This window comes from Tenrec ecaudatus, chromosome 13 (genome assembly GCF_050624435.1).
Source record: "Tenrec ecaudatus isolate mTenEca1 chromosome 13, mTenEca1.hap1, whole genome shotgun sequence".
Taxonomy (NCBI): domain Eukaryota; kingdom Metazoa; phylum Chordata; class Mammalia; order Afrosoricida; family Tenrecidae; genus Tenrec; species Tenrec ecaudatus.
This window is the reverse complement of record NC_134542.1, coordinates 4,483,355-4,498,852: the sequence shown is the minus strand read 5'-3', so window position 1 is coordinate 4,498,852 and position 15,498 is coordinate 4,483,355. Positions and strand designations below refer to the sequence as shown.

At 54.5% G+C, this 15,498-nt stretch overlaps 1 protein-coding gene across 4 annotated transcripts in view; it reads left to right on the top strand.

Annotated features, from left to right (window-relative positions):
- Nucleotides 1-15,498, top strand: part of AGAP1 (ArfGAP with GTPase domain, ankyrin repeat and PH domain 1) — a 411,022-nt gene that overhangs the window by 269,352 nt on the left and 126,172 nt on the right. For 2 of the 4 annotated variants that reach the window (XM_075529185.1, XM_075529187.1), the window contains exon 12: nt 11,107-11,265. The exons of the other annotated variants lie outside the window; for them this stretch is intronic. In XM_075529185.1, the coding sequence (XP_075385300.1) occupies nt 11,107-11,265 (159 nt within the window). The remainder of the gene's footprint in view (nt 1-11,106; nt 11,266-15,498) is intronic. 4 annotated transcript variants of the gene reach the window in all.

Below are 15,498 nucleotides of genomic sequence, written 5' to 3'. Positions count from 1 at the left end.
CTGCAGGGTTGCTGTGGGGAGCTTGCTTCTGGAATGCCCTCCCTTGGTTGCGTGACTGGGAATTGGCCATCCTGGGGGGCACATGCTGTTGACACCGAGGGTGGTGTGACCTCGTTCCTGTGTTGTAACCTACTTAAGCACTCTGGTGGTAGCTCGCCGCAAGGTCGGTGGTTCAAGCCCATCAGCCTCTCCTCATGGGAAAGATGAGGCTGCTGCTCATCTTTGGAAACCCCACGAAGCCGCTCTGCTCTGTCCTGCAGGGTCCCTCTGAGTCGGAATCGCCTTGAGGGCAGTGGGTGGGTTAGCTTAATGACAATTGTGTGTGGTCTGAGTCCTTGGGACACCGTTTAAAATTGGTCAGAACCAACCCTATCAACCTAAGGCAGCCTTGCCCAGTAAGAACTGGGGAGAGCTTCTGAATCCTCCGTTTGAGCCCACTTAACCGCCAAGAGATGTGTCCAAGACGCTGAACTGACCGTCTCCATGGAAACGGACCAACAGCCTTCACTAGGGCTCCTGGGAAATGAATGTCCTTACCCTTTCTGCTGTTTTCCACCGCCCTTCCTAGAGCGCCCCCTTGTGTTATTTTTCGGAGGCGGGTGCAGTTAAGTCCATTCTGGTGCGTGGTGACCCCACGTGGATCCACGTAGAACCGGGGCCCCCGGGGTTTCCAGCAGCAGGTTCTTTGGGAAGGTGATAGACAGGCCTTCCTTAGAGGCACCGCGATATGGACTCCCGCCTCCCACATTCCAGTGGGCCGCTGAGGGTCTCTCCAGACACCACTCAAAACACGAACACTCAACTGCCATCATCAAGCCGATGCCAACTCGTGGCCAGCCCTGTAGGACAGGGCAGAGCTGTCCCTGTTGGTTTTCCAGACTGTCATGCTTATGGGAGGAGAACGGCCTGTCGTTCCCCCTCGGGGCCCCTGATAGTGTTGAACTGCCGACCTTGTGGTTGGCAGCCCAACACATAGCCGCAGTGCCACCTCGGCTGCACTCACTGGACGTACTTGTAAGTAAATAAACAGTGTTGGGGGGGCTTTTTATTTTTTTATTTTTCACCCGTTTCATGCACGGTGCAGTCAGTCCCTGCTCTGACTCTTAGTGACACCATGTGGCAGAGTAGAAATCCCCCTCCCTCCCTCCACCGCTCCTGCCCCTCCCCACTCCTGATTCTCACCTTCTTTCCCACCTCCCTCCCTTCCTCTTTTCTCTGACTTCATCCCTGGTCTTGAGGCTGTGAGCAGTGAGAACCCTAGCGATGTGTGTCCCTGTCCCTGTCCCGTCCGTGTCCCTACCCCCCCCCTTGGTCAGTCAGAGCTTGAGTGAGTGGGTGTGTCAGACCACACCCCATACACACAGATCACGGCCAGACGGCACACAGGAGATGATGCTCACAAGCAAACCCAACTGGAGGGCCATGTCTTTCCCACACGGAGCGTCAGGCAGGGTTGAACCTAAACCCTTTGGTTTAGCAGCCCAGCACTTAACCCGACGCACCACCAGGGCTCCGTTACAGAGATCAAGAAACTGCCCGACCTTTTCAGATGGCTGAAAACACAAAATGAGCAACTATACTATCCTAGACTTTTGTCCGAAGGACAGCGACCATGATAAACCACTAGAGGACAAGGCAACCAGCCCAGACTGGTGATGTGGGCAGCCAAGGGCTACGGTATCCAAAGGGATTTCATGATGCTCTTTTTGCATCAGCCACATGGAGGTCTTGTCACTGCCGCATCACTGTCGTGCAACCTGATTACAAAGTAACGGGGATCCTGGCTCCTCTGTCAGCCCCCGCGGCCTCTGGGAAATCGATGAGCAAGCTATACTGGCAACCAGGAAGCTCTCTCAGGATGCCCCTGGACCAGGGACCACCCTTTGGGGAATTTGTACTGAGGACAAACCTGAAAGTTCCCAAGATGGGGTGAGGTGGGGCTTCCCCTGAAAGTGCTTGGGTGGTGGTGGTGGATTCTATGCTCTTCTGGATCCGTTGTTCCACCCATTTCCGGCAGCTCCCTCATGTAAGCTGTTCACGCCGAATCAGTGAGACGCTCAGCATGTCAACTTGGTGACGATTTTATGGGCACGTGATGCCATTGGGGCATCACTTGGAGTGAGTCTGTTGTCTTGTGGTGCCCTCAAATCCCTTCCAACCCACCGTGATTGCACCACTGCCCCGTCCCGCGCCATCCTCACATGTCCCGTTCGAGCCCCTTGTTGCAGCCACGGTGTCAGTCCACCTCATCCAGGGCCTTCCTCCTGATCGCAGCCCGTCCACCACGTCTGAGGTTTGCCCTGCTCGAGTGGCGGGTCTCTCCTGACAACATGTCCAGAGTTTGTGAGGTCCGGTCTCCCCCCCGCCCCCGCCCCCCTCACTTCGAAGGAGCATCGGTCTGTCCTTCAAAGACGGGCTTGTGTGTCCTCTTGGCAGTCCATGGTGCTTTCAGTGTGCTTCTGCAGCACCACGACTCCAACGCAGCCATTCTCCCTCCGTCCTCCTTCTTCCATGCCCAACTTCCACATGCGTAGGAGGTGCTGGACAAAGACCATGGCCGGGTCAGTCTGATACAAGCGTATCTCTCTGTGCAGACATGCCGGTCTTAAGTACACATGCCTATGTCTAGTAAAGGGTTACTTCTGGAGATGGGACGGGGTGAGGGGGAGCTTCTAATTAACATTGGCTGTATAAGGGGGGCTTCCAGAATTTTGTGGTGAAAACATGAAAAGAAAATGGGATTCCCCATGCCTCTTGGAAACCCCCTCAAATGCCCGATTATGCAAAACCAGTGTTAGGAAAGTTGAGCCATAAGACACACCACCCTGGTTTCTTGGTCCAGACAAAGCCGGGAAGTCTGAGAAAGCCAAGTTGAGGCCCAAAAGGTCGAGTTTGTTGAAGCCAGGACTCGGTTCTGCAAGGTTTTCTTCTGGTAATTTGGAAAATACATAGCAAAAACGGATTATAAAGCAGTTGAAAAAAATATCAGGTTCCTGATCCCATTCCCCACCCACCCACCCCACCATATTTTAGGCAAACCAAGCTCGATCCCAACACACGGTGACCCTCTAGGACAGTGGTTCTCAACCTTCCTCGTGCCGCAACCCTTTCAAAGAGTTCCTCATGTTGTGGGGACCCTCCAACCATACCATTCTTTTCGTTGCTACTTCATCACTGTCATTGTGCTACTGTTACATATTGGGCGACCCCTGTGAAAGGCTCCAAAGGAGCTGCAAATCTCTGCTCTAGGACACAGTAGATAGACTAGCTCCTGTGGCTTTCCAGGCCTGTAATTCCTTACAGGAGTAGAAAGCCTCGACTTTCTACCATGGAGCACTTAGGGGGTTCGAACCGCCGAACTTGCCATTAGCAGGTAACCATGACGCCACCAGGGCCCTCAATAGACACAGTCTTCCACAAACAAGTCCCCCATGATCACAAGCCTCAACCAACCACCTCTTTTTTTAAAAAGGCACCAAGAATGTCGTTGGCAGAAGGGGAGAAAAATCCCTGTAGAGAGTTTATTGTGGCAAAGAGGGCAGGCTTCCCGTGTAAATACTGGCTCCCTGGGGCCAAAATCTGGAGCCCTGGCTGTGTATGTGTGTGTGCATGCATGCACGCGCTGGAGGCAGGGTGGTGGTGGTGGTGGTGAATGGCAGTCTTCTGGCTTTGTGAAGAGAGGACGGGACAGAGGGTGAAGGTTGTCCAAGGGTAGCGATCTCTAGAGGGTCCCACCGTCCAGTGCCCACTCCTGAAAACCTTGTTGGACCCACTTGTTCTTGGAGCAGAGTGCTGTGGGTTCACCAGACAATGTCCCCTGTGGGGTCTCTGAGAGCTGAGGTCATGTGTGGGAGACACGTACCCCCAAAAGGAGCGCCTCCCCTTCCAAGGGTGGGGCCTCAGTGGGCCTCAGCCCTTTCTTTACAGAGGAATCCAAGTCCACAGGGACAGTGACCGGGGACTGCATTTCTCATCGATTTAAGTTCAGCTTGCAAGGTCTGCCTCGGGCTTCTGTGCCAGTTACCTGCCTGTTTGTGGGACACATTATATGTGAGCTTTCCGGCCACTCCTGCACGTGCTGAAGAATCCCCCATCCCCTTCTCTCAGAGAATGTAACACTTGCATGTCAGGTATCCCCAGCAGTGAGAGTCCTGTCCTCTGTCTCTCACTGCCATGGAGATGACCCTGACTCAGTGAGCCGGCAGAAGAGCCCCTTTGCGTTTCCCGGATTCTCAGACTTTACAGGAGCCCCCAGCCTCATCTTTCTCCTGAGAAGTGACTAGTGCTTTCGAACTGCTCACCTTGCGGTTAGCAGCCTAACTCTTAACCATTACTGCACCAGAGCTCCTCCGTCCTAATTCCTCAAAAAAAGAAAAAAACTCAAAGTCACTGCCATTGGTCTAGTCGATTGCAGCTCGCAGTGACCCTGTAGGATGCCGTAGAACTGCCCCTGTCAGTTCTGAGACTCAGGTCTCAGAATGTGACTCTTCTAGTCACATTTAAAACGGGTCAGCCAAAGCCAAGCTTGGGTTGCCGTATTGCTGTGTGTAAATACACACACACACAGTAAACTTGTTTGGTCGAACAGAGATGTTTGGGAAGATGGGCCCACATCGGAAGGTGTGATGGGACAAAATCTGTTCAAAGAAACGCTCGCTGATGAGTCTGTAGCGGGGTGTCCTGCGAAGCCACCATTTCTGAAGGTTTTGTTTTGTTTTTACCCAAATCGGAGGCGGCGGTTTTTAATGCAGTAAGCCTATAGCTTGAAAGTGAGCCCCTGCCTTTGATGTCGTTTGGCGGATGAAACCGTTTCTGTTTATTATGTTTAATACAAACTCGTGCCTCCTCGGGTCCCTTTGAGACCATGCCGGCAACATACTGACAGTCATTCAACTGTCAGTGGCGCTCGGACTTTGAAATGCAAATTGCGGAGAGAGAAAGAGCATATGGTGTGGGCAAGTCCCATTTGGGATCCGCGCGTGCCCTTCAGGGCTGTAAGGATGGGTCCTTATTCTTTGGAAGGGCTCGGGCGCTTTTGACACGTAGAGGCTTGAACTAATCAAGCCGGCCCCCTGTAAGCAGGCACACATAACCGGATCAAGGAGGCCCTGGATTAGTGGTAATGCAGCCACCCCCTGTGAGCCCGGGGAGTGGGGCGGCTGTCCTTGAGAACAGACTTCCAGCGACACAGGGCTACCGGCCCGCCAACTAGGCCGTGGTCATGCAATACCTCGGGGACTGGGGGTGCTGAGACAAATGCCACGTCCCCCCTTGTGACCCTTTGTCAGGTGGGAGCATGTGAAAGTTGGACGTGGACTGAAGAAGAATTTTAATTGTGGTGTTAGAGAATATTGACGGTAAAAAAGGACAAACCAGGGAGACGTCTTTTATACTTACACGCTTTGGCCATGTTGTCAGGAGAGACCAGGCCCTGAAGAAGGACCTCATGCTTGGTAAAGGGGCGGGGTGAGGGTTGGGGAGACACAGTGGAAAAGAGGAAGACCCTGGACAGGATGGGTGGCCAGAGTGGTCACATCAATGGGTTCAAACTTAAGAACCATGGTGAGGCTGGCTCAGGACCGGACAGGGCACTCTGGCTGCCCGGGGTGCTCAGGATTGAGATTGGGGGGGGGGCGGACTGGTTTGATAGCACCGAGCAGCAACACGGCAGATGGAAGGGAAGGCACAGTGTCTCAAATGAGCCGCCGTGAGCCAGGAGCAGAGTCCTAGGAACCCAGCAGCCCTTTGGTCCCCTGCCCCCTCACCACCACCCACCACCAGGCTGCCATTTGGGATCAACGCTCGGAGAAGCTGCCGCCCCATCGCTGGGAGGTGGGCCACCCTGGGCAGTTGATAGCATGCATGGAGCTGGCTGCGGCTTACAGGCACCCACCTCCCATGAATAGAGAACCCACCCATCACTGTGGATGTCAGAGCACTCAGACCCCCTCCCTGCTGCCATCAATGTGGTTCTGAGTCCCTTTTCTGCTAAGGACCTCTCTTCCTGTAGCACATGGGACAGTGGGCTGTGGTTCCTGGAGCTCTCATTGGCTAATGTTCCAATACAGAGAGCCAGGCCTCTCTGCCGACTTTGTCAGGGCCTGAAACCTAAGAACTGATCGCTGCCCCCTGGCATCGTAGCAACATGCAAACCTCCACTGAGAGACCTGAGGGCCAGCTGTCTCCTGGGACCGCCCAGCTCCGTCGTGTTCACCCACGGTGGGGCACGTACTGTCTCCCTGTCCCATGCCCTCTGTCCTGTGCTGTGAAGTCAGCTCCGCCTCATGGTGCCCTCTTGTAGCACAGGACAAGAGGGTGTGTGATCCCACGTAGTCCCCCTGCAACCAGCGGGCTGCCGTCCATTTGCAGCACCCACTGCGTCAATCCCTCTCACAGGCCGTCTCCATCACCCTCCCTGGCACACGCTTTCCTGCCCCCTCCGGCGATCTGTCCTTCTGGGGGACATCCTGTGGGGTCCATCGGGTCCCAATAGGGTTTCCTTGGTGTGTTTTTATCACTGCTGTCACTCACTTCTGACCAGCCTCCGGGACCCGCTTGGCTCGCCCCAGCGTTCCTTCCAAGGCTATAAACTTCCCAGAGAAACCAGAAAGCATGTCACCGACTTGATGGAGCTCCTGGCTCCATTGTGAGGATCCGGAACTGAACCCCCATATCTCTCGGGTCTGCTGCCCCACAGACTGGGTGCATCTGTCACTGTTCTGCAGGTGGGGTGCCAAACTAGGGCACTAACTGGCCAGGAGCCTTCCCCTGCTTTCTGACCTGGTGGTGGAGGTGGAGCCACGTGGAGGTGTCGTAGGGTGAATTCTGATGCAGGGCGAGCCCCTGTGACAGGAGTGGAGCGACCCCGAGGGTCTTCTTGGCCACCATCTTTGCCAGGCCAAGTCTCTGGGCTTTTCTCCCAAGTCGCTGCTGGGTTGATTTGAACCTCCTACTTTTTGGTTTATTACCACTTAAGATTTGGCCACTGTGGGCATCATTTGACTGGCGGGTGCATCTTCCTAGTCCCCCTTCCTTCTTGCTAAGCCGGGATCGGGGACACTGCCCCACCCACACAGAACACAAACACACATACAACACATACTGCCCCCCCTGCAACACACACACACACACACACACACACACACTCTGATTTGCCCTTACAATCTCGGTTCTTTATATCCACCAACACCCCGCCCCCTTCACAGGAGCGGGGTGCGCTTCCACCTGCCATTCTGGGGATACCGTCAGGCTGGAAGCACTTCCAGTTGCAAACACGGGCCCATGGCTGCCAGATGGTCTCACTTTTCAAGCATTGCTGGAAACTCAGATTTTTAGAGGGACTCTCCGAGGTTAATTCTGCCCTTAAACAAACAAATAAACAAAAAACAATGGGTGTGGATGCTGCGCGCCCGCCCAGGGTCCACCGGCAGGCAGTGCGGCCCTCTTGTCGGAAGCCCGGGGTGGGGTCCTCACAGGCTGGGGCCATAGCTGCCCCGGCAGCCTGTTTTGTTGTTTTCACTGTAGCCCCAGCAGGCTCGGGGGCGCCGCGGGTCCTGTAACTGACCATTGTGGCCAAGCGGAATTTGCAGGGAGGTGACTGCACAGTCGTCGTTCCCACTGAGCAGAGGAGTGCTAGGCAGCGTCACGGAAGCGCGGAGAGCCGGGCACGCGGGTTGCTGCGCGCTCACGGTTGGTAGACAGGGCTGGATGTGTGGAGCCCCGAACCGAAACCTGTGTCGCGCTTTTGCAGAACCTGAGCGAGCGGGGCTGTCACTTTGCTGGACTCACAGCGACCTCACAGAGCCAGGTGCACACCTCCTGCCACCAGACCGCCTCCCTCCAGAGATCCAAACAGCCAAGTCAATTCCGGCCACACTGCCCCCATGGGAACTGCCCCCTAGGATTTCTGCACACTGCCCCCATATGGACTGCCCCCTAGGTTTCCGGCCACGCTGCCTTTCTTGCAGCAATTCTCAATCTGTGGGTCAAGACCCCTTTAGGGGTTGAATGACCCTGTAACAGGGGTTTCCCAATTCATAACAGTAGCAAAATCAGTTATTAAGTAGCAACAAAAGTAATGTTATGGTTGGGGGTCAGCCCAACATAAGGAACTGCGTTAAGGGTCCCGCATGAGGAAGGTTGAGAACCACTGCTCTATAGGTGCTGCCCTCTAGATTTTCTAGTGTATGTTGCCCCTGTAGGAGCTGTTCCATGGCATTTCTGATGCATGTTGCCCCTGTAGGAGCTGCCCCTTAGGCTTTCTGTCGCATGTTGGCCCCATAGGAACTGCGATAGGGTTCCCGGTTCACATTGACCTGATAGGAACTTCCCCAAACTCAATCTGTAGGGACACAGACGGACACATCTTCCTATTGGAGAGCAGCCGGTGGGTTCAAACCACAGACCCTTCTGTTTGGGGACCACTGCCCCAGCAGGCTTCCTTCTGTGAAGGGTGCAGCCTGGCAGCTCTTGTGCGACAGGGCTGCTCTGTCACTAGGCTCCCAGGAGATCAGAGTCATATGAGCAGCACGCAACAGCATGAGGATGTGCGTGTCGCCCAAAAAGTGCCGTTCCCAAAGCAGATAGGTGACATGGATTCACCTCCTTCGCCACTGTCCCATCCACACGTCTGTCTGCCATTGTCGTGGCTGTCAGTGTCGTGGGTGTCTTCGAGTTTGCTCCAGCTCAGTGCTGCACCCTGTGTACAACACTGACACCTGCCTGGTCCTGGGCCCTCCTCACCATTGTTGCTAGGTTGGAGCCTAACATCCGTGTGTCCGTCCCTCTCGTTGAGGGCCTTCCTCTTTCTCACCGCGCTTCAGCTTTACCAAGCACGAGGCCCCTCTCCAGGCACTGGGTTCTCCTGACGGCGTGTCCAACGTGCGTAAGCTCAAGTTTCCAACATCCTTGCCTCTATGGAGCAGTCTGGCTGTCTTTTTCCCAAGACACATGTTTGTCCTATCGGCAGTCTGTGATGCTTTCAGTATCCTTCTCCAGCACCAGTTCACGGACATCGATTCTTCTTCAGTCTTCCTTGCTCACCCCCTAACTCTCACCTGCAATGGAAACCCCCCGGCTTGGACCACGTGCACCGTAGTCCTCAAAGTAACCTTGCTTTTCAACACTTTAGAGGCCATGACCCCATAGTTTGCCAGCACCCCAACATAGCTCAGTCAGTGTTCCTTGAGCAAGAACTCCCCCTTCTCCCCTCTGCCAGCCCCTGGTAGCCTGAGTGGTGGCAGGTAGAGCATTCAGAAGGCGTGAACGCACTTGGTATCTCTGTGTCCTCTTCTGGCCGTTCTCAGAACGTGACTGATTTTTTTTTTAGAATGTCATTGTATGTTTCATAGGAATAGCAATGTCAGTGTCAGTTTTCTATGCGTGGAGAAGCCAAAGTCCTGCCACAGTATCTCCGCGTTCCGAAGCCTGTTGTCTGCGTTAGGTAGGCTATGTCAACTGACCCCGTTTGGGGTCAACGAGAAGTGGATGCCGTTTTGTTCAGGTAGAAATGGATTCTTAGGAGCAGCCTGGTGCCCGGTGCAGCTCCGGCTCCCTGGAGAAGGTGTCTGGCCTTCCATTGTTAGGCCGGGGCTTTGTTGTACAGCCGAGGTTCTGACCTCGCTCAGGCGGCCCCCGCAGCCCCAGAAGTGCTTGTGCCAAGGCGTGTTCTCAAGAGTTCAACATCCCAAACCTTCTGAATCCAAATCTGTGGCTTATGGAGCCTCTAACTGGCAGAAAGGTGGGCATTCTACATCCCGTGTAAAGATGTATGGTCTCTGACTCCCACCCGGCCTTTCTCTGCCCTGCAGGGTTGATCTGAGTCAGCATCGAGTCCATGGCAGTGGGAATTTTAGAATCATGGTGTTGCTATGGGTCAGAATCAACTGGATACCAGTGAGTTTGAGTTTCATTTGAGAAAGCTTTGTGGTGAATTCCAGTAACTGTTAAGGAGTTCGGAGCTCTGCTGACATAGTTAGTGGGTTATATGTTGGAGTGCTAACCGCAAAGTCAGCAATTCGAACCCAGCAGCTTCTCCTTGGGAGAAAGATGAGGCTGTCTGTTCCCATAACGATCACAGCCTAAAAAATCAAAGGACGGCCCCCAAACCAGATTCACTGCCATTGAGTCCATGCTGACTCCAAGCAACCGTGTAGACAGGGTAGAACTGCCCCTGCGGGTTCTCAAGACTCTAACTCTGTGGGAGTAGAAAGCCTCGTCTTTGTCCCAAGCAGCAGATAGTGGTTTCCAGCTGATGACCTTGTGGTTAGCAGCCCAATGCATAACCGCTGTGCCACCAGGCCTAGCTGCTCTAGAGGGTCAATACATGTTGGAATCAACTTCTCAGCAGTGGGTTTGGGGTTTTTAAAACTGCAAATGCATTTCCTGGGATTCGGACCTTGTACAGCGGAAACCACCCATTGAAACGACGTAGAACCCCGTCAGTTCCTCAGGGAAAGCCAAGAAGACAGCAGTAGAAGGCCTGGAACGGGCTGACACCCTCTCCAGCAGCCAGGTGTGCTTGGGGAGCGCCGCGAAAAGGCCTGTAATTAGGTTTTGGAGTCGGAAATGGGTCTGCGCAAGGAATGACTCCTTCTGATGTTGAGCGCCCGATTCGAATCTTTAGGTGGACAGTGGGCTGGCGTCCGGCATCTCTGGATGCGGCGGAGCGAAGGTGATTGTCCCGTGTGCCTCTTAAGTTTCGGAGTCAACTTCGGCGCCGGCGTCTCGGGGGCTTGATTTGTGGAGCTCATAAAGCTCACAGTCAGCCGACGCCCACTCGGTTGGTCACGTGGGCATCGTGGCGCGTGACCTGGAAGGGCTTGAGGGATTCCTAGCCCCAGCCTCTCCCTGCCAGGCTGAGCTGGGGTGGGGTGTCGTGCTCTCTTGGGGGGCTGCTGCATGTGTGAGGCCCGTCAAAGCGCCGGTTCCTGCAGAATCCTTCGTGAGCACTTCACCTTGTGTCCCCTGCAGCGTCCCTCCTCCTGAGCAAGAGGGACGGTGGCTGCTCTCAGTGGGGACGAAGACCACGTGCCAAGCCCCGTCGGGAGCGCGCTGGCGCCTGGGCTGCAGACCGCCCTGGTGTTCACCTGGCTTGTTTATTCCTAGGGCAAGTGACTAGCGCGTCTGGGCCTCAGATGGCAAGCGGCGTCAGCTTGGTCTCCTTCAACAGCCGGCCGGACGGCATGCACCAGCGCTCCTACTCCGTGTCCAGTGCCGACCAGTGGAGCGAGGCGACGGTCATTGCCAACTCGGCCATCAGCAGTGGTAAGAGAGGGCACAGCCCGCTGAGGCGGGCTGGTGTGCACGTACCCACGGACCGGCCCCTCTGGGAGGAGCTGCCTTTCAGTCCTCACCCGCAGATTCGGAAGCTGGGCCAGGGAGGGGAAGTGGCTTGCTTGGGGTCATGAGAGGTGGCAGAACTGAGAGCGATTGTCCAAGGTGGCCCTTACAGCTCACTGCCCGCAGGGCTGCCACCAGTGCGTGCACCAAACCCGTCGCTGCCAAGGCCAGAAGTTGATGCCGACTCTGGCGCCCTCTCGTGGCACCCCTGGGTGTGGTCCAGGGATCTTTTGGGTGCAGAGCACCAGGCCTTTATTCCGCAGCGCCTCCCTGTGTTCCGACATCCCATATCTCAGTTCGTAGCCGAGTGCTCAACCATCTGCGCCACCAGGGGACTCGTCGTATCCTTGGGGATTTTGTTTCAGTGTTCAGTCTTTGTTCTTTCTTTCCTCTTAAGTAAATAGACTCGTTTGCTCTTCTGGACTAGCCAGGATGCTCCGTGTGGGGACGCCGTCCCCTCTGCGATTCTCTGCTATTAGGTTTCCACCAGCGTTGCTCTGTTTGGCAAGTATGGTGCTCATGGTGAGCGTCCTGTCGCCCACGGAGCCGGCACCTCAGAGGGGCTCAAGGAAACGGGATTGTCCGTTCCCTGAACACTGGGGTTTAATCATTTCTTCAACTTACACGGGGTTTAATCATTTCTTCAACTTACACGCCCCCCCCCCCACCAGCTGCTGCAGGAGGGTGCTGGGGTGGGGGGGGTAAACATCATACCTCACTCCTCCAAGGGCCTCCTGGCCTGGCGCAGGGGCAGGAGCAGCCCCAGGTCTGGAGGGGCTGTACCCCAGGACCCCGTTCCTGTCACATTGCACCCCAGCACTCTATTCTGCCTTTAAGGAGGGTGATGGGAGCTCTGTGCCTCTGCTCTGACGTCACGTGACAGCTTGAAGGGCAAACCCAAGCCCACTACTGCCTCGAGTGGCCTCTGCCTTGTGGTGACACAGGAACCCAGGGTGGGTTTCTGAGGCTGCAGCAGACCAGAAAGCCTCCTCTTCCTCCCGTGGAGCAGGTGGTAGGCTCAAACTATTGACTGTGAGCATAGTAGCCCAGCACCTAACCTGCCGCACCCTGGGGGCTCCTGAAAGGACTCATCACACAGGAGCCTGGCATGCCAGGCCCGCTGCCCTCGCTGTTGCCAAAGCTCCTCGCAGGGCTTCCTCTCAGTTCATCTCGACGGAGACAGATCCCCAGGCCTTTCTTCCGCAGAAACACCGGGTCCCACGGACCTTTAGGATAGCAGTCTATGGCAAACTCCATGTGAATGAATCATATACAGTCCATTCTCTGGTGATGTCACAGCTGTGCATGGGTGGGTGCAGCACCGCCACCTGGCTCACCAGGCAGCTCTGAGCCATAGCCAACCTCCCTGAGCCTCAAACCATAAAAACGAAACTCCCTGCCGTCGAGTCTGATGCACAGCCACCCTACAGACAGGGTAGAGCTGGCCCTGTGGTGTGTTGAGACTGTAGCTCTTTACAGAAATGGACAGTTTCATCTTTGTCCTATGGAGTGGCTGGAGGCCTTGAACAGCTGGCCTTCTGGTTAGCAGCCCAGCACATAATGATGACACCACTGGACCTCTGGGATCTTTTAACAGGACTTGGGGCTTCCTCCCTGGCATAGTTTAAGGGTGGGGCAGGTTGCCCAACATCTAGGACAAGAACTACCTCTTCCTGAGGGATCAGTGTTCCTCTGCCTGATTTTATCAGATGCTTTTAGCTTCAGACAGAGTCCTGGTGGTGTAGTGGTTATGCTTGGGGCTGCTAACTATAAGGTCAGTAGTTCGAAACCACCAGCCACTCCACAAGAGGAAGATGAGAAAAACAAGGCTTTCTCCTCACGTACAGAGTTACAGCCTTGGAAACCCACAGGGGCAGTTCCACCGTTTCCTATAGGGTTGCTATGAGTGGGCATCAACTCGTTGGCAGTGAGTTTGGCTTAGAGTTTTACCTGGGTGACTGGGAGTGGTTTGTCCATGAAGGAGCCCTGCCAGGTAAGGGCTGGAGGGCTACCCACCAAATCAGTGGTTCAAACCCTGTAAATGTTCTCCCAAGAGAAAGACGAGGTTATCTGCTCACGTCAAGGTTTGCAGCCTCAGAAACCATGCATTGGGTTACTATGAATCACAGCCAACTCAATGGCAGTGGGTTGTGGGTGCTTCACTTAAAGGTTGGCACTCAGACCCACCCATGGGCACCACGGAAGAAAGACTTGTCATTCAGCAGCTCCTGTAAAGTCCTGCCTGACAACTTTATGGTATTGTATGTATCGCCTTTACAGACTCAGTGTGAAAAATAGAAGAAAGGTTAGACAGAAAACAATGAGGATACAGGGTTTAAAACAGGTAACAGCTGCCGATTGAGACCTGTGTCAGTCCAGGTAAACTAGAGAAACATAGACACTCATGTGTATAAGAGAAATTCATAGACACTCACGTGTATAAGAAAGAGCTTTATATAAAAAAGCAATTATATGTTAAGAAAACATCCCAGCCCTGTCCAGATCAATTCCATAAGTCCGATAATACCTTTATATCCGATACCAATATATAAATTCCTCTCCAGACTCAAGCAACACATGCAATGCTGCCGAATGCAGGAAGATCACATGCCAGTGGGTGGGGAGTCTTGTGGATTCATTGGTGGTGGAAGCATCTCAGCACTGGTGTGGGTCTCCATGTGGCTTCTTCAGCTCCAAGGCTCCAGCGTAGCTCCATGTGGCGTGTCAGCAGGAAGACAAAGCAGAGAGAGTATGTGTGTCCTACCTCCAGGGAGGAAGACAGGAGTTCCCAGAATCCTCAGGAGAAGGCCATGCCCACACAGAGTCATCATTGGCTTTGATCTGATTGATAGGCTATGCTCCACCCCTTCGCTCAAGTTGACAGATTATTCAACTTCCACAAGACCCCTTGAGGTCTGGAAGACTTGATCTGCAAGCGCACACAGGCTGTGTGATCTTGGTCTTCACCTCGGCTGGCCGACTCACACCTCCGTACAGATCATGTTGATAATGGCCACCTGTGGGCCCTCCACTGGTCTAGGAGAGAGGGCCTCCGTCTCTGGGAGGTGAGGAGGAGTCCTGGGGGCACAGCAGATGAGGTGGCTAGCTCCACAGGAGAGAGAGAGACCTGGCCACCTGCCTCGGTGAGGATGGCAGCTCTGGAACCCTCATGGGGCCGTCCTGCTCCGTCCCACAGGCTCTCTGAGTGGGAATCCATTGGAAGGCTCCGGGGTTACATGTTTAAAAATCCACAGTCTTGCAGAGACGCCCTGTGGAGCCACTGTGCTCTGTGACTCACGAGGTCACCATCCGTCATCAGAATTGTCTGGATGGTTTATAATCTGAGGCCTGATAGGTATGAATGTGGTTTTTAAACTTACAGACCCGGTTCAAGCCCCTTTCTGCACCCAAGTGTCTGTTATTCCAGATGTGACACGTGTTCAAGTACATGGAACAAAGTCTCGCCCCCCTTACCTCTCAGTTGCATGCTGGTGGTTAGAATGCTCTTCCCAGACAGAGCTGTCTGTTCTTCTAGCAGTGCATGGTGCTTTCAGCATTCTTTGTCAAAACCATCATTTGACATCAGCTTTTCTCTGGTCTTTGTTCATTGGCTGCAACGTGCTGATCAATATCATAGCATTCCAGGACTGCTGTACACCTGCCACCGCCCACCCTGCCCTACACACACATGTTGTTCTTGTTAGGTGCCAGGGAGTCGATTCTAACTCATGGTGACCCGTGTACAAGCAACAGAACAGCACACTACTGTGCCCTGTGCCCTCCTTACAATGGTTGCTGTGTTTGAGCCCCTTGTTGCAACCACCGTGTCACTCCCTCTCAGACCCACTGCCACCGAATCAGTCCTGACTCACAGTGGCCCTGCACGACAGGAGAACTGCCCCTGGGGTTCCTGAGACTGTCCTTCTTTATGGGAACAGACAGTCTCATCTTTCTCCCAATGAGTGGTTGGTGGGCTCGAACCACTGACATTTTAGTTAGCAGCCCAGTGAATAACTCACTGCACCACCAGGGCTCCTCCTTGTCCCCTGGCCCACAGACAATGAACAGTGGCCTCCAGAGAATTTCTCAGTGCCCCCCAACCCCAGACACACAGGTCTCACCTCAGCCCCCAGTGGGTTCTCTCTCCCAAGTAGCCGC